At 49.7% G+C, this 17,697-nt stretch overlaps 7 protein-coding genes across 7 annotated transcripts; 3 read left to right on the top strand and 4 right to left on the bottom strand.

The window, feature by feature from the left end:
* Positions 1-117: 117 nt before the first annotated feature.
* On the bottom strand, positions 118-1,658 carry N7532_001974 (glycosyltransferase; the record flags this gene model as incomplete). The annotated part of the gene is made up of 3 exons (XM_056614468.1): positions 118-382; positions 450-1,067; positions 1,126-1,658. 3 exons carry the CDS (start codon positions 1,656-1,658, stop codon positions 118-120), a joined length of 1,416 nt encoding a protein of 471 aa, XP_056479509.1.
* A 2,743-nt stretch (positions 1,659-4,401) lies between these two features.
* On the bottom strand, positions 4,402-6,322 carry N7532_001973 (cytochrome P450; the record flags this gene model as incomplete). The annotated part of the gene is made up of 7 exons (XM_056614467.1): positions 4,402-4,792; positions 4,842-5,113; positions 5,167-5,414; positions 5,469-5,620; positions 5,670-5,861; positions 5,917-6,049; positions 6,124-6,322. 7 exons carry the CDS (start codon positions 6,320-6,322, stop codon positions 4,402-4,404), a joined length of 1,587 nt encoding a protein of 528 aa, XP_056479508.1.
* A 3,215-nt stretch (positions 6,323-9,537) lies between these two features.
* N7532_001972 (uncharacterized protein) lies at positions 9,538-11,207 on the bottom strand (the record flags this gene model as incomplete). The annotated part of the gene is made up of 4 exons (XM_056614466.1): positions 9,538-10,325; positions 10,378-10,680; positions 10,732-10,863; positions 10,931-11,207. The coding sequence occupies 4 exons, from the start codon at positions 11,205-11,207 to the stop codon at positions 9,538-9,540; spliced, it is 1,500 nt and encodes a 499-aa protein (XP_056479507.1).
* Positions 11,208-11,642: 435 nt separating this feature from the next.
* Positions 11,643-12,179, top strand: N7532_001971 (DUF924 family protein; the record flags this gene model as incomplete). Its single annotated transcript, XM_056614465.1, has 1 exon — positions 11,643-12,179. One exon carries the CDS (start codon positions 11,643-11,645, stop codon positions 12,177-12,179), a length of 537 nt encoding a protein of 178 aa, XP_056479506.1.
* A 297-nt stretch (positions 12,180-12,476) lies between these two features.
* On the top strand, positions 12,477-13,813 carry N7532_001970 (wax synthase family protein; the record flags this gene model as incomplete). Its single annotated transcript, XM_056614464.1, has 2 exons — positions 12,477-13,237; positions 13,291-13,813. The coding sequence occupies 2 exons, from the start codon at positions 12,477-12,479 to the stop codon at positions 13,811-13,813; spliced, it is 1,284 nt and encodes a 427-aa protein (XP_056479505.1).
* Positions 13,814-14,399: 586 nt separating this feature from the next.
* On the bottom strand, positions 14,400-15,526 carry N7532_001969 (uncharacterized protein; the record flags this gene model as incomplete). The annotated part of the gene is made up of 5 exons (XM_056614463.1): positions 14,400-14,420; positions 14,574-14,648; positions 14,730-15,026; positions 15,211-15,422; positions 15,481-15,526. 5 exons carry the CDS (start codon positions 15,524-15,526, stop codon positions 14,400-14,402), a joined length of 651 nt encoding a protein of 216 aa, XP_056479504.1.
* A 620-nt stretch (positions 15,527-16,146) lies between these two features.
* On the top strand, positions 16,147-17,517 carry N7532_001968 (uncharacterized protein; the record flags this gene model as incomplete). The annotated part of the gene is made up of 1 exon (XM_056614462.1): positions 16,147-17,517. The coding sequence occupies one exon, from the start codon at positions 16,147-16,149 to the stop codon at positions 17,515-17,517; it is 1,371 nt and encodes a 456-aa protein (XP_056479503.1).
* Between the last annotated feature and the right edge of the window lie 180 nt (positions 17,518-17,697).

Genomic DNA, 17,697 nt, shown 5'->3' with positions numbered 1-17,697 from the left:
GACTTAATCAGTCCTCCACCTTTTACTGTTCAATGACTTTTAGATGGAGCGATTTTGACGATGACACGATTGAATGGAATTGGGTATATTTATCAATGCAAAAGGAATTCGTAGTGATTAGTGCATCGAGCAGAAATCGACAATCTGGTCATGAGCCACCACGCGCCCTTCCGTCTTGCCGCAGAGTTGCTTCATCGCAGCGGACTTGGAACGGATCCCATCGTCACTCAGCACATGCAGCAAAGCCTTCGAGAACTCTGTCGACTCAATCCCGGGCGCGGCCTTCCGGCTTCCGTTGACTCCAATTCCCAGCCATTCGACGCGTGTCGCACAGTCATATGTATCGAGCCATTGAGGCAGGACCACCTGTGGCACCCCGACTCTATTGTGTTATGTTAGAGCTGCCACTGGTCATGATCTCGTAGATCACTGGCGCGGTTAATACTCACTTGCAGGCTTCGAAATACGAGTTCGCTCCTCCATGATGCACATATGAAACAATACGTCCAGTGTCGAGAACGGACATGATATCAGGTTGAATCCAGGATACCACCTTCACCGAGCCAGCGGTGATGAGCGGTCCCAGGACCTTTTGGAATGAAACGGAACTGTTCCAGTCATATCGGAGCTTCCATAGAACAAGCACATCCGGGTGCTTGGAAAGGACTGCTGCAATGCCCTTTGCCATCTGCACGGCAATTTCCTCCGTCAGTTGCACGTGAGAGCCCAGACTGATCAAAATCGTCGGCCTTTGGAGCCACGTATCCAGATCCGGTTCGGACTCGGACAGTGGCGCACACTCGCGAAGGATAGGTCCGCAGCTGATGACATTGTCCGGGATCTCAAAGGGGAAGTCCATTTCGGGGAATGCCGGTGTCAGCTGCAATGCGTCTTTCTCGTAGGCATTTGACAGGGGGAAGGGAGTGCGTCCTTCGGGCTTCTTGCCGTTCTTCAGCTCATCCGGCACGGACTTTCCAAATGCCAGGGTCATCACGATGCGGAATACCAAGTAAATATTATGAAGGACTAGTTTCCATGGCACCGGAAATGGGAATCCAGATCCCGTTCTAAATATCGCGATGTTAGCCACTGATACTGCGTCTTGTGGATGAAGCGTCCTCTTACATTGGATATTTCCAAAGGACGGCCGCCTTCGGTTGGTTAACAACCACCACGTCCTTGATTGGCACAGGCCACAGAACCGTGAATCTGGTTTTCGTACTGTGGCACGCATCTATACCAACATGGAGGATCGGATCCACCACAACCATCGCCGGCTGCACATTATCCAGAATTTCTAGACAGGCCTCGTACGCCTGTTTATACTCCGAAGGCCTCCAACTCTCCATGGCTCTGCCGACCTTGGCGAATCCCTCTTGGGCGCCCTTCACTCCGGGTTTATGGTACAGCAGGCCGACGCAGCTGCGAATCGCGAGGTCGGTCATCGATGGGGAAGGGATCTCGTGGAATTGCGCCATCTGAGCGCACCCGGCGCGATTGTGCAACCCCTTCACCATGCTGGCGATTGGACCAAAAGACGCAAAGTGTACCTGGAACTCGCCTCGGCGCAGGAACTCCTCCGCGACAGCCAGGGCGACATTGCATTGGCCCAGCTCACTGTTGGTGAGGAACAAAATGTTCCGGGTGGGCGGGGCCATGTTGAACAGACGCGACGAGCAGCGCGAGGGCGAAAAAGTCGAAATGGAGACTGATCCAAAGCATTTGTACGGGGGAGTCGCAATTATACTTATGGGTAGGTGGGATATACGATCGACCCACCGCGCTGGCAGGGTTCAGATTCGCCAAAAGTAATGGGTTACGCTAACATCCTTTCCCTTCTATTGCCTCTAGAATTGACCGTACGCCCCATGACCCCGTCGATAATCTCCACTTCGGACCAGTCGTGCTGGGAAAGGTTTCGCCGTCTGGGCCGCTAATAGGTTGGTTCGGCCACCGATCTTTACAGGCGCGCCTTTCAGCTCAGCAGATTCGCGCAAGCCGCAGTTTCGAGAAGTTCGTGGGAACCGAGGTTTATGCAGAGACCGTACCGTAAAACAAGCTAGAATGGCATTGAAACACCAGAGGCCCGATTTTTGAGGCGACACGAAAGAGTGGTTGAAGGTCGTTTCGGGTTGGGCGAGGAAGAATCCCCGATTTCTACTGATTCGGCGAGCCAATCACCAGTCAAAATTCATCAGGGAAGTGGGTCGATCGGCACTTCCGAAATCAGAGATTAAGCTTACTGACATCCAGACACACGTGGTCCCCTCCAGGCTCTTTTTTGAATCGAACCGTTGGCCACCAGAACACTCACAACCCGTGTCCAGCCGTATTGTGCCCGGCTAGTCCATATCTTGCCCTTGTCGACAATAAATATATCGAATACATTCCGGTGGTACAGAGCGTATAGTTGCTCGGGGCTCGGTCAGCGTCGGCGTTCCAGCATCTAGAACTCACCACCTCTATCTACCAAAGGTTAACAGTATCTGCATGAGCGACCGACCATTAAGGGCCGAACGTCAAACTCGGTAAATTTATCCCCCGGAGAGGGAATGATGTAACCGCACATATGTATACTACGAGAGGGACCGTCGGAGTGCGCGGATCCCATGTTTGAGAAAGTAAGAGTACTACCCTGTCTAACATGCATGATACGTAACTGAGATTGCGTCAACAAGTAGCATTTTGGCGAATGTTTCTTAAATTCCACACATCAAGGCACATGGTCCGAAACCACGGCTATTGTGCCTGGGGGCAGGCATCATACCCTACCATGGAACTTTCCCTCTTCTTCAGAGACTGAGACACAGGAACAGAATGAGATCCGCTGCTATCTATGTACAGAGGCCGAGATATTAAATACTCTTCCACCTTCTCCACAATTTTAGTGTCCTTGCGACAAGACCCTGAAATCCCACACCACCCGTGCGCTCTCAGTGCTGATCGTCGCGGATCACTTCGAGCAATGATAGATGATCGTTACCAGGGCCTCGGTCGCAATATGCCCCATAACCAAGTTTATCGCAGGGGACCCGCCCCGGCGAGCTACTTGGCGTCTCGGACTTGAATTATTGTCGTACCGACAGTTCGAGCGACAGGTTCATAATGCCAGAGGTGAAATGGGTACATAGAGAAACACCCCGCAAAATGACCGAGCGATGCCGATTATAGGAATGTGCTGGAATCAACGGCGTGTCAGATTGAACCTTAAGAAGTGCGACAGCGCCAGGAATACTCAGAAAATGGGTGGGACTTACATGCCAGTCATGTTACAACTGGTTTCTCCGTCATCTTGACCGCGAGGAGAACCACCAAAATTGAACCCGCGAAGATGAAACACGCGACGCAAAACACGAGCAGGAAAACGGGTTTTGGGTCAATATCCGCGTCTTCCTCTATTTCAGGAAAGGTCGATAGATTCCCCACGAGCGCGTCGTGGTCCCCATAATATTCGTAACGAAGATCGTTGGTTGTTGTCGGTGAGATCGTGGCATAGTTACGATCTAGGTAATTCTTGCTCTTCCACATCGTCCAACTGAATGGGGGCGGGGGACTGCGATCGAGATGGACAGGACATGTTACGCTGTCGCCGGGAGGGGCTTTTCTTAACAAACAACCCGTGTGTGACAAGGGAAAAAGCAGCGAACGGTATGCAAGGCTATTGAAATCGGGAAAAGCAATATAGCGAGGCGATCGTCCACGGTCCGTGCCGTTTGGGACAAGTAGTCGACAGATGTGATTTGTCAATTTGTCTACACGTCTTCTTTTCCCGGGGCCCCTTGCCTGCGACCGCACGGAGATGTTTCGGTTGGCTGGCGACGTGTACATTCCTTGCATCCTATAAACCGCGACGCGGTTCCGAATGGTGACGGTCGATTCTCAGCCGCCAAGTCGAATTGAAGGGAATTGAAGACAAATTTTAATTTTCAAGACATTTCTCTCAGCCGACGAAGATCTTGTGACCCATTAAGGGATCTACTAGTAAGAAGATCCTCTGGCTCTACCCTGACTGTTCAAGGTTGCTACGATCTACAGCGTGCATGGATTGCGACAGAGAAAAGGTAACACAGCATAAAAGCAGCTCATCACAGCCCACAATCTCAGCGAAACATGCAGTCAAATGATCTGCGTCGCAGCACTTTCAGCTCTCCACTCAGCTAACAGGGATTGTTTTCATCCCGCATCTCATCCGTCGAAACTATCCCATGTCCATTCGGCACTCGATGCCACATCAACATGCATGGTCTTACGCGATCCTGCAGCATGGCTGCGAAATTTTTTATCCCTCTCTCGCTTTTACGTTTTTCCCTGCCATCATGAGACGTGGAAAGTGCTTTTCGAGATGGAGCATATCTTTTTTATTGCCGTGGGGAATACCCCGCATATGAAATGACTGGTGGATTACACAGTCTTCAGTTCCGGAGCATCACATTCCTCCCATGGATGATCCGTCTCCACAGACATTATCAGAGCCTCGTGAGCAGGCGAACGAGGCTTTATATCGAACTTCCAAGGAGCCGGGTGGCTAATGACACCAGGCTGGAATTCCGGATTCACATCCACAGTCTTCCCATTTTCCTTTGCCTTGCTAATGTTGAACACCGCGAGCGATCGGGCGACGCTGAGGAACAGTGTGTTGTCGGCGAGAAAACGACCAGGGCAGACGCGACGGCCGAAGCCGAACACGATCGTGTGCGGATGTAGCTCGGGTTCCTGACCATCTGTAGCTAGAAAGCGCTCGGGGTTAAACAACATCGGGTTTTCGTAAGTCGCGGAGTCATGTGTGAGAGCCCTGCGTTTGTTAGTAAATTATACAAGTTTCCTTGTCATTGTGAACCTACCAGATGTTAGGCATGATCAATGATCCCTTCGGGATCCGATATCCTTCCCAGGTGTCTTCTTCAACAGACATATGGGGGATGCCCATTGGTGCGACCGGGTGCCAGCGAAGGACTTCCTTCACAAGAGCGTCGACATATGGAAGTCGAGCCCGGTCGGCCATTTTGGGCAGCTGACTCGATCCCAAAACATTGTCGATTTCCTCCTGTGCCTTTTGCTGTATCTCGGGGAAGAGAGTCATGGCTAGGAAGAAGGTTTCGATGGCACAGACAGTCTATCGATTGTTAGTCAATATTTTCATCATGCATTTGCAAAGAGGGAAAGTACCGTGTCAGCGCCGCCCGTATAGAGTGATGCCGAGGTCCATTTCGCAACTATCTCCTCCTCGGTTCCGTTGGAAGGACAGCCTTCTTCCTTGAAGAAATTCGACAGATACGATGGCTCGAACTTTCCTCGCTCCATGCGCTTCTTCACGAAGTCGTAGGGCTTCTTCGCGACATCCTCCAGGTTACTCTTCCACTCCGTTGCCTTTCGCTTAAACCCGGTACCGGGGAGCCAGGCAGGAACATATTTCACTTCAAATAGAGTCAGTTATCTTGCGGAGCTCACGTTGCCGGTGGAGAACTCACATATGGGTATCATATCCACTAGCCAAGCACCCGGTGTTCCGGCAATGGAAAAGTGTTCCAGGGCAAGGTTCGCAATGTGTACCAAGGGGTCTCGCTCATGCGGATCAATGGTGTATCCATATGCGATTTTCAAAATCACCGCTCCAGCTTCACTAAGATAGGTCATTAGTGTCACAACTTCCCGGAGTTGTGGGTACTCACGTTTGAATATGCTGGGCCAGCTTGTTTTGACATCTCAGAACACGAAGTAGAAACCGGTGAGCCTCGACTTCCTGCAAAGAGTTGTACTGCGCAACTGCTTGCTCAGAGCCAAGATAAGGCTGCATGGCCTTGCGATAGGCACGGAATCGACTGGAGTAGGGTTGCATTGCTAGAATATGCTCCCACCCAACCCTGGTGAATTGATCATCAGTATTAGATCCCTTTGTGGACTAGCCGGGCGACTGACATATCTGACGCGAATACCAGCTTCGGGCGCGAGGAATGGATGGCTGAGCGCTTTCCTAGGAGCTCCAGGGCGATTTGGGTATCGTTCACGATTATGATGGTCTGGCCCATGACGGTAACCGAACTGATGGGGCCTGAAGAGTGGAGGGGATGATTAGCTTGCCATCTTCGGGTCCTTCCTTCCTGACAAACCGGTAATGTTACTCACCATACAGCGGCTTATGCTTCAGCCAATGTACCCAATCTTGTGTCCCTGGCGCAGGCAGGTCCGAGATGTTGCCAATGAGAGGCTTTCCTGGCGGACCTGGGGGCAAGGGGAGGTCATTTCTCTTGCTTGTCAGTAGCCATCTAGTCGCGTAGAGCAGCAGCGCCCCTAAGATTACGCTCAAGAGCGTGGAAAGGGACATGGCGGGGTTGACCTGACATGCAGGTGTGGTATGGTCGGGCAGGATAAGGAGGCAATGCGGAACAGAAGAAGTGGAAAGAGGTGTGGAAATGAGTCTGCGCAGCGAGTCCAAGGTCAAGCACCAGGCGGCGATCCTCCACCTGTCATCCACCTGTAAACTGAAGAAGCAGGAAAACGAGTCAGAAGTGTGAGGTTGGGATTGCCGGGCTTGCATTATCTGCTCTCGGATTTGCCAGCAGAGTCCGATTTATTTCGTTCAACTGTCTGTTGAGTGGTTGCACAGCCATCCCCACTTGCATCGCTTGGGCCCACGACGACTAGCCCCCACACTGGCGTGGCCAGAGCAATTGACATCTCGATAGCTCCAGCTGAGAGGGATCGGAGCGTCTCCTTGATGCTGTGAGCCCGGATATCCTGGCTTGTCTCTTGATGCACGCATCTTCGCTCCGATCAGATCAGGTCAGGCCCTGCGTTGCCAGGGGCGAAAAAATCGGTCAAACGGAGGCTCGCAACACGTCAATCTGGGCTCTTGGTGTGATCAAGCCGGAGAACGCCCTGTTGTTTCCAGTTTGCGATTGTCGTTCTCGCAAATGGGATAATTTAGAGGGCTGTGGGGGGCCGTTGCAGGTTCCAGGGATTGTTCAGCCTCACCCGCCCACACGCCCTCCGCGCTCTCCGCTCTCCATACTGCCCCATCCGTCTCCTTTCCTGTTTCTGTTTCATCGGGCATCTCACAGCCAGATCACATCAGTCAAATCGCATCAGCCAGATCGCATCAGCCAGATCGGATGCAATTTTCAACCTCAGCCGTTATCTCGCCCTCCCTTGATATTCGAGGAACATGGCATCCCTGTCTAGGTCGCATCTTGTTACATGTGTGGAGTGGCCGGGATCCGAATCTCTGACACATTGACAGCGAAGATCGTCACGGCATGAAGTCATTCGCGGAGCAGCACATATTCTACATTATCTGATGCTTTAGTACTCATATCACAATTTATTGAAGGAGTATACGGACTTGACGCGCCTTTGATCACCACAACAATGCAAAAAGCTCTTCCTGTCGCACGACCCTTGGCTCGATACGACATATACTCTCACTTTCTAGCTCAGAACGCCGTCATCATACAGGGACCTTTCGGAGCATCGCTAATGTTGGTAATTGGCCATAATTGGACAGAGTGCCATCCATTCCTCTCTGTTCCCCATGATCCCATCGCCGTGTTACTTCATACTTGGCTTCCCGACTAAGACGGCCCAGAATCAAATGAAAAAGCGCGATCAAGTGGTCAATTTGCTTTGATGAAAAACTGTGCTACCCACCAAACTTTACCAAAGGAACTTAGGCAGAGGTCGGCGACCAGTTCGGGATAGGAAAATGCATTCGTCTCTTAAAATCAGGACAGTTTCCTTTCACGACTTTTGCTGTATCGCAATGTGTTCTCGTCGGCCCTGTGCCGTTCCGTCTTTAAGAGCTATGAGTAGATATCGACATCCTGGGGATTCTGACTCTATTTCTCCAGTTTGGACCTCTTGAGGTTCATCCGTGATGGCGTCGCTGGCAAAGGGGCCATTCGGCCACTTGCAACCATGTGCTGTATGACACCTAGGTCTCCCTCATGCCAGGCATCCTCATAGTCGCTCTCCAGCTAACATGATCTGAAATAGTTAAATTGCTTCAATGCCGCACTCAATCAATCTCTATGCGCCGCATCCAATTTGACTTGTCTTTGTATGGACTCAACTTTCTTCACCTCGGCCACCGGGTGCACGTCGTCAGAATGTGGCATCAAACCAGGCTTTGGTACGTGCAATATCATGAGACCTTCTGCCTATCTCCGTAATTCTGACTCCGTATACCTCAGAGGCTACAAATTTTACCTTGTCGACATGTCACGTACCTGAAGCCAGTCGGGCTTTGACAGCCCCTGTTGTCGCCGGTATATTGGGAATGCTGGCTCTTCTGATGGTACTACTACGATTAATTCAACGAACTGTTTTCAACAGGCTTTTCGGATTAGATGATGGCTTCATTGTCGCTGCACTAGCCTGTGCCATTCCCTTAAATTGTCTCATGTTTCCAAGTTTGTTCTTCAATTTGTTCCTCGATTTGTACCAAGGCTAATCGAAACAGTGCACAAGTTCGGACTGGGAACAAACATCTGGACAATCCCGTTCGACCATATCACTATTCAGCTTGAGGTGAGACCCACATCCACAAATCCCGGACACCCCTTATTGATGCTTACTACAGTTGCTATATGTGGCCGAAATCTGCTACATGCCCGCCGAGGCCTTGACACAATTATCCTTTCTCGCCTTCTATCTCCGAATATTCCCATCAAAGATATTCCATCGCGTTGTCTATTTTTTGATGGCTTTATCTTTCTGCTTCGGAGTTTCTAACACGCTCGTCATGATTTTTCAGTGCACGCCAATCCCGTACTTTTGGTCGGGATGGACAGGCGAGTACCACGGAAACTGTATTGACATCAATACATTCTCCTGGTACAAAGCGGCTATGCAGATTGTCATGGATATTTCTATCATCAGTCTCCCGATTCGACCATTACTCAATCTATCACTCAACAACAAGAAGAAGATACAAATTGTTCTCATGTTCTGCACTGGGTTTTTGTGGGTCAATCCGTAATTCAATTCCTTGCATTTATTGCTGACAAAAACAATAGAATCACGGTTGTCAGTTGCTTGCGTTTGCAGTCTCTCGTTAAGTTCTCCAAGTCATCGAATATTACATGTAAGCCCGATTTGGTCTTACGGCGATTCCTCCAGTCTAACAGCGCATATCAGATGATAATACACCAGCAATATACTGGAGTGTTGTGGAATGTGATGTCGCAATCATTTGTGCTTGCATGCCTTGCATCCCTTCGCTGTTGAAGAACCTTTTTCCTTCGATATTTGGCTTGCCCACAAATGACCGTTATAATAATGTCACACCTCCCCAAAATACACCTAGTGGATCTGACTCGGTGCCCTTGGACAGAATCCAGAAGAATACGTCGTGGCAGATTACTAGTTCGGACAGCGACACTCAGTATATCAATGAGTCGGCCAACAAGGAAACTGGTTCGTCTTCGTCAAAGTAATGTAATTCAAACTTTGGCTATTCCATTGAGGAATAGACACAGTATAATGAATGATATTCACATCAGTTGGTCAATCGAAATCTTCATTCTCCTCATGACGCGTCTCTCATAGCCTCACAAATTTGCTCTCATCGGCATGAGTGAGCTTAAGGAAGCTTTCGACAAGACGCTCTGGCTCATCAGCGTTTGCCTTTGATATGCGATCTTGTATACTCTTGCGGCTATCAAGCAGTCTCTTGGAAATATGGCTCCAATCTAGGTCCTGAGACTCAATATTCACTTCAGCCATAGTGGGCGCAATTTTCACCGGAACCAGTCTGCCGCTCTGCTTGCGGATTTGCCCATCAACAATAACCATATCGATATCCCGTATAGAGGAATGTAGAACGATAGCAGCCACTGGATCCTGCTCCGATGCACAAACCATACCGGGACTGGTTGCATCAAATATAGTGAGATCAGCAAGCTTTCTAACTTCAATCGAGCCCACGCTTTCCTCCATGCGGATCGCTTTGGCCCCCTGGATAGTCGCTAGTCGGAAGACGTCTTGGACGTAAAGATTCAAAGAGCGAGAGAACTTTCCCTGTGCGATGATCTTCTCATTCCGACTGGCTCGTTCGTGTTGAAGGGCTAGTCGCATCTGTGACACCATGTCCCCCGAGTTGTTGCTATGGCAGTCGATTCCCAAGGAGCTGATGTCAGCACAGCCCTCTCGGAAGCAAACAATATCTCCGTGGCCCATCTGTAGCTCTGTGTCTGGGGTCGACGAGATCCATGCTTGAGCTTGTTTCAGTGTTTGCTCGTCGGAGCTGGTCAGGTTCGTGGCATGTGAGAGCAGGATGTCTGGGCCCAGTAGACCGTATCTGTCGAGTAAATCAACCAGCGAAGTGTTATCTAGACCGTGTTAGTATGAGAAAGAGATTAGGAGACCCTTGGATACGCTCACCGAAGTAGCCGCCGGCATAGTGCGTTGTGATCACTTTGGCACCAAGCACACGCACCTTGTTGTAGATTGAAACCACTTGGTCCTGTGGCAGCATGAATCCATCAAATGCGAATCCAAGTTGAACTCTGCCGTCTCCCACAGGGAAAGAGGCGCGAAGCTTTTCAAGGTGTTCGACAACCCAGTCATCCAGTAGCCCACCAGTTACGGTCAGATCCGGCTTCCAGTCCTGGACTCTCATGGTCGGCGCATAGCAAAACACTGACCGGATGCCCGACGACACTGTGGCTTCGACTGCATTTGAAGCTAAAGCAAGCGATCAGTCATTGCGATATGTGAGGGTATGGGCCGCTTTACTGTGAGCCGCGGAGATATTCATATGAGCGTGATCCACCAAAGTTGTCGTCCCTGCATCCAAAGCTTCAAGACAGCCTCCCAATTCACCCCAGAACACATCTTCTGGTGTATAGTTGGCACTTTGCATATTCCCTGCACTCCAAAGACTCGATCAGAAAAGTGTCATCTTTCGCTCGCGAGTAGACGAGAAGTCGCCTACCATTGGGAAGGTATTCAAGCAAAGTCTGGTCGGCATGGCGGCCCTTCAGCTGAGTCTGCCACACATGATGGTGTGTATCAATGAAACCAGGCGATATTATTTTGTCCGTACAATCAATAACCTCTGTACCGGCTGGCGCATCGATCTCGCATGCAATTTTCGAAATCCGATTGCCTTCGACGAGCAGCGAATGGTTCCGTAGCGGTTTAACATAGCCCTTCGGTTCGCCGGAGGGGACGAGAATGGTCGCGTTCTGCAGTAAAATGTGGGAGGCCATGTTCGGAGTCCGTTCAATATCTCCGATGGTGGCTTCGGTTTAGCTCCGGATTCGAGAGGAGCGGTTTGGCGATTTATAATGGCGGAGTGGGGAGTCGTGCCTCGGTCGCTCGATGTCACGAACGGCCGAGCGACACGGCAGATTTATCTCCGAATGGTCCCAGTGGGGATTGTCGCTGCATCCACAGGCGCCTGGCCAGAAACTCGGATCTAAGCGCGGTTATCGAGTGAAGAACGGTTGAATGCTGGGGAAGACCCTGCGCATGACGTCACCGGCGACCGTGTCGCAGCACTACTTATTCCTTCTACATACCTCGAGTGTTATTCATTGCGTTCAACTTCTCCCTCTCTTTGTTCCTAGTTGATCTTTTTGCATCTCCAGTCGGCTCAGCGAAATCCCTCTCACCAAATCCCACCGACCTCAATTATCGTCTCTATGAAACAATTCATGTCCACCAAAACGTACACAAATGTCCTGGACTTCTGGTTCGGCTCCAAATCATCTCGCGAATACCTCAAAGAAAAGGCTTTCTGGTACGGCAGCCCGTCAGACGATGCATACGTGCGTAAGCACCTGGGCGGGCCATACGAAGAGGCCCAAAATGGGAAGCTGGACTCGTGGAAATCGCTGGGCGAGGGAGAAGGAGCACTGGCCCTGATCCTACTGCTTGACCAAGTACCGCGCAACATCTTCCGCAATACTCCCCGCGCATATGCCACCGACTCCGATGCCATTTCAGTCGCTCGTTATGCCATTGATCGTGGTTGGGATAAGAAGCTACCGACTATTCAGAGAAGATACATGTACTCGCCTTTCAATCACTCTGAGGACCTGAAAGATCAGGAGACGTCGGTGGAACTGTTTACAGAGCTTGGAGACTCGTACCATCTACACTGGGCGAAGGACTTTCGGGATCAGATCAAGCGAAACGGGCGATTTGTACATCGGGATCGCATTCTGGGGAGGTCTTAAGCACGGTGAACAGCTTCTTGGGCCGTGCGGAAAGGACAATTGATAGAATCGGCTGCAGGGCTACAAAAGACAAATCGGATGCTCCATTTTCTGACTCGAATGGCATTTTCAAATAAAAAATATAGGGCTGGAACCGATTCTTTCTGCTTTCTCGACGTATAGACCGCGATCGGCCCACCATCGGCGAGTGGATCATCGGCCTCGGGCCGTGAAGGATTTTGTGATCACGTTAGAAAAGGGGCATTCAGCTTGGCTTCTGGGCACTGATAATTCCCACCGGCTTCTCATGCATGAATCATGTACGGGCTACATGAATCGACTTCAGCAAATCTTCTGGACTTTGTCGGTTTTTATCTCATCCAGAATGCTTTGCCCGCGGTGATGATCGTCGCCACACCAAAGCAATCCCCGATTCGCCTCTTGGCAATCGGTGCCATGATATTAATTGCCAGTCGTTTTATACGGCCATTCGCTCCAGCTGGCAGTCCTGCTTGGTGTCAAGCTATTTGTCAACTTGTCCTGGTGTCTATACAAGCCACGCACCTCCTGTTAATTCGTCCGCTTGATCGTTGGGATATCGCGAATGCTTTCAGAGGATCGCAGAGCATAATCTCGCATATGTACAATGCGATGAGGGCTTTGATTCAGACCCGAGGAGTTGATACTCCCTGGCAGGTGAAGAATGTCCCATCGCATTCGAAATACTACCAACGACGTGGCATGGATACACCTCAGCGGGTTCAGTTCATAACCCGTCAGGCATTGATTCTGGCGTGGCAATATCTGGCTCTGGACATTACTCAAGCTGCATCGATTCAGAGTTCACTGTCCCAGCAGAGCCTCAACGTAAAGCCAGAGTGGAATATTCCACTGAGCAAGTGGGCCGAACGAGGAACCACTCACCTAGCCATCTGGTTTGTCGTGAACCGGTTGATTGGGGACTCTGCATATCGACTACTATCAATTCTTTTCGTCGGTCTCGGTATAGACGATCCATCAAATTGGCCTCCTGCATTCGGAAGTGTGGTTGATTGCTACACACTACGAAATTTCTGGGGGTATGTCTATTTTTATCCTGTCAGATTATAACATCTCTAATTCGAACTCACAGAAAATTTTGGCATCAATTCATGCGCCAACCATTTACATCTCTTAGTAAATTTGTTGCAAGGGATATACTTGGGCTTCCATTTCCGTCCGTCCTGGAGCGATACATGAATCTATTTCTTGTATTCCTTTTCTCGAGCATGTTTCATGTCATTGTCGACTTGCTGCAGAGTGTACCGATCGAGCACTCAGGCTCCATCCCTTTTTTCATGACTTTTGTCATCGGTATTGTGGTTGAGGATGCGATTCAGGAGCTTTGGCAGCGGCTGCTCCCCTCTGATGCACAGAGTGATTCTGCCAAAACTCCATTCCCCCCGTTGTGGCAGCGAATCATTGGGTATACTTGGGTCATGGTATGGTTGGCCATCACGTCTACATGGTACTTCACTCCGATGATCGCTTTGACTGGCCAAGACATTACTATGGTTCCTTTCAGCTTTGCTGGGAAATTTGGTCTGTTTCCTATCGTGGGGCTCTCCGTCATCAGTGGCATGATCATTGCTTATGTATATGAGGTTGAACTTTGAAAATGCATTTTTATCAGAAACGAATATAGTCATTTCAGACAAATCCTCGGCAGTCAAATTGAATATCTGATGTTGGTCTCTGCAGTCATCCGGTCTTGGAATATCAACTCGAACTCAGATGTCCGATTCCGAACTCGTGATTCTGAGCTTTCCTTTGTAAACTCGGAAACACCAAAGCAACAGCATCAGTACGACATCAGAGAAGTCGAACGTCATTGCGCCCCCAAAATGATGGTGTAGTATGTCCAGGACTGCGATTTGGAAATCCGAGTTATGGTCATAGTGATCGCCCAAGGAAGCATCCAGAGCCAGTTCGAGCCAAAGGTACCAACGACGGGAGGCCGCTAGCAGTACAGCTGCAAGCTAGTAGTTGAGACTGTAGAGAATGTAAGTCCAGTCGATTGCCTATTTACCATTATTGGGTAGCCTTTTCGCAGTGGGAATGAAGCGACTCACTCTTCACATTTTTTGTGTGATAATTGCCACCCCCTGCGAACCGGATAGGTAACGTGCGAAAAATTCAATGCCGCCGAAAGACATGGCGATGCAGATGCAACTTCCAAAATCAGTGCAATCAGGCATGACTTCAAAGCCGCACGGACGATTCCTGTTTACGATGTTAGCTGCTTTTGAATCTTTTTTAATGCCGTCTCTTAACAAGAATCTCTTTTCTGGAAGCTCTTTGGTAGCTCGTGTCCTGATCTGCTCGGAATTGGCCCCACATATGCCCTACAAAAACGAGAGTCGATGCCTCCAGTACCTCAACAGGGACCATGGCTAGTCCCCATCGGACGGTGTTAGAAACATCCCATGCAGTGGCATAGTCCTGCCCCAGCTGTATTATGTTATGTACAAGCCACAAGTATATAGCGTTTCTGATAGCTGACTCCCCAGATATGAAGTTACTTGGACGAACCAAAGTCTTCAACGCCGAAAAGCTCATCTGGAGCCGTCTGTCATCCCTGAATTCCCGTTCTCTCCGTTTCACCACCACGAACACAAAGTAGAGCAGCCCCACGAGAGCAGGTGCGCTGTCGCAAACATGCCGAATAAGTGCCTGGGTCACGACGGTCGGCTTCGATCTGCCAACATGGAATTTTGAGATGATGAGGAAATCCAAAACGATATCGACGATAAATTTGCTGGAACGGATTATCAAGGGCACGTCCGGATTGTCCAACCGCTCTGGTCGAGAACGACTGAGCGGCTTCAGCTGCGGGTGTCAATGCCTGGACGGATGAGATCCAGACATAGGTTAGTTAAGCATGTCGGACATCGACTGGGACGAAGGCAGCTCTGAGATTTTGAGATGTGGCCAGTATGATAATTGTCATCAGCAGTCCCAATACCATCATAGAGGTGATCATTGTATATGCCAGATTTAGCCTCGAGTGTACCGTTCTTGTCGTATTGTCTCCGATTACAAGCCAAGCAGAACGAGGAATGCTCTCATTCAGTACTTTGACAATCACGCTTATGTAGGTGTAGATGTCTGTCGTCACAACCTGCGATGAGTCGATGTTCGACACCCATAGCTTCCTGAGCGTGCTGTAGATGGCTGGGAGGACAAATGATCCAAGATTGAAGATCAGCGACCCGTAATAACTAACTGTACCATACCAGCGGACTTGTCATTTATTGCTTCACAGTGGAAAAAATGCACTCACGTATCGCGGCTCCTTCTCCACCCACGTACCAGGATTTGGGTACCATGTCAAGGGTCTGTTCAAATGAGACTCAGAATTTTTGTTCGGATCTAGATTCGATGAGGATACTAAGATCCCTTTGCCCGGTGCCATGGTTGCTGTCAATAGGAAACTCCAAGATCCAGAGATGCATGGGGTGCTAGTGAGCGGTTTTCTTTATGAAAGGTTTGCTTTGACGCTACTTTATCTCGGCTATATGTGATTGTATTAAGACATCATCGGTTTTTAGGTCTCGATATGGTCATCAAATGTCTCACTGTCACTAACTATTGCCGTCGCTTCTAATAATTAAGAGTGTCGATCAGTAATGCAGGAAAGGAGCTAAACAAATGCAAAATACAACTCATATAGATTTTTGCAAGTATTTCGAGTATCTGGACCTCTATCCATTGTGGGTTATTATTATAGATTCCAATCAACGCCAGCCCGGTATCCTCTACTAACCTAGTTAACTGACTAGTTATCATACATGATCTTATGTAAAAGGAAATGTGGTAGCGGCCCGCTCCACATACGAACCTCAAGGGGCCAAAGCGGCAATTTCTCGCCGATTGATGTCCATTCCTCACTCTCACTTCCGCCCTTTTTTTCCCTCCCCGCATCCTCCAAGGTTTGACACATCCAGATATGCCGTCAAATCATAGCTCAGTCTGTACTCACCAGTCGATCTGTTTTGATTGCTCTCGTCATGCAGCACAGGCAGGCTTCGAAAGACCTGGTCTGGAAGAGCGTGTCTCTGCACAGAAAGAAGAAAATGAGTCAACTCAATCACTATCTGAGGACAATCCTGAAGCATTTCCTGCTCCGTTGGTGCTACCTGGTGATGAGATTGCTGAAGATCCTGAATATCCGTCCCAATCTTTCCAGGAGTGGCTAGATAAAGAGGATCGCAACCCAGTCAATACTCAACGCAAAATCGTTTATGTGGCTCCTCCACCGCAAATTGATGATTCCGTCGAGTTTCTGCGATCATTGGTTCAGCCGCAACAACATGACAAGGGGCCACGAGCACAGTCTCCCCACCATGAAGACGTACACGGATATGTGTCTGCATTCTATCATGGCCTTCCGGTCAAGCTTCTGCCTCAATCGACACTCCGTCTTGTTTCATGGGATTCTGGGAGAAAGCCATCCAAAACTGCACCTAGCACCAAGCCGGCGAGACCAAGATACGTCGGGCTACAGACAACCCAGGAATGTGTTCGAATTCGTCTTCGTCCCTCCAAAGATGGCGTCTTTCAAGGACAACTGAATTTGAATGACCTCCTAGATGCTGCGATTAGTATGCTGCCGAGAGATGCATACGCACTCCTTTTATTGGTTCATCATGACATATACGAAGATGAGAATGACGACTTTTCCTGTGGCCGCGCTTACGGAGGAAGCAGGGTGGCTGTTGTGTCGAGTGCTCGATACAATCCAGGTTTGGACGAGTTGGAATCTGTTGAACGTCTGCATGCCTGGCCCGCATCACATTGCGGTAGCTATATTACCCGTTTTTGCGATGCAGCAGAGGAGGACTTGAGAGGAAACCATTCAATCAAATCAAAGAAGCCTAGAACCAAGAAATCCAAACTGCCGGCCGTTTCTCCTGGATCTGGGGCCGGTCCCATGGATGCCGCGGTGTCGGTCCACCGATCTTTGCCCACAGAGAACATGACAGCGGTCTCATTATCTGCACTTTGGCTCGGTCGCTTTTGCCGCACAGCATCTCATGAGCTGGGCCACTGTTTTGGTATTGATCACTGCATGTACTACGCTTGTTCCATGCAGGGAACTGCCTCGGTGGGCGAAGACGCAGCCCAGCCACCCTATCTTTGCCCTGTCGATTTGGCCAAGGTTTTGCATGCCACTTCCGGTGATGTAGTCGACAGATATAGAGCGCTTCTGGCATTCTGCGAACGGCCGGGCAACAAAAAGGCGCATATCTTCGCGCCATTTGGAGCCTGGATCCGGGCGAGAGTGAAACAACTCAATGTCAACAATGATGACAGCTGACCACTCGTGCATCTGTTAGCTCTGTTCCATTCATTATCCCTTTTCTTCTCTTCTATTTCTAGTATTAAGCGATTTGAAATAATTTTACAAATGCCACAACAGCGTGAAATTACAGCAAAGCAATGGTTATTTGTGCAATCACAGGACTTTTGCCTAGATGACCAGGCGCCAAGGCCGCAA

Source organism: Penicillium argentinense (assembly GCF_028826775.1).
Source record: "Penicillium argentinense strain IBT 30761 chromosome Unknown utg000002l_segment0_segment0, whole genome shotgun sequence".
Classification (NCBI taxonomy): domain Eukaryota; kingdom Fungi; phylum Ascomycota; class Eurotiomycetes; order Eurotiales; family Aspergillaceae; genus Penicillium; species Penicillium argentinense.
The sequence above is the reverse complement of the archived record's forward strand: the minus strand, read 5'-3'. Positions and strand labels throughout refer to the sequence as shown.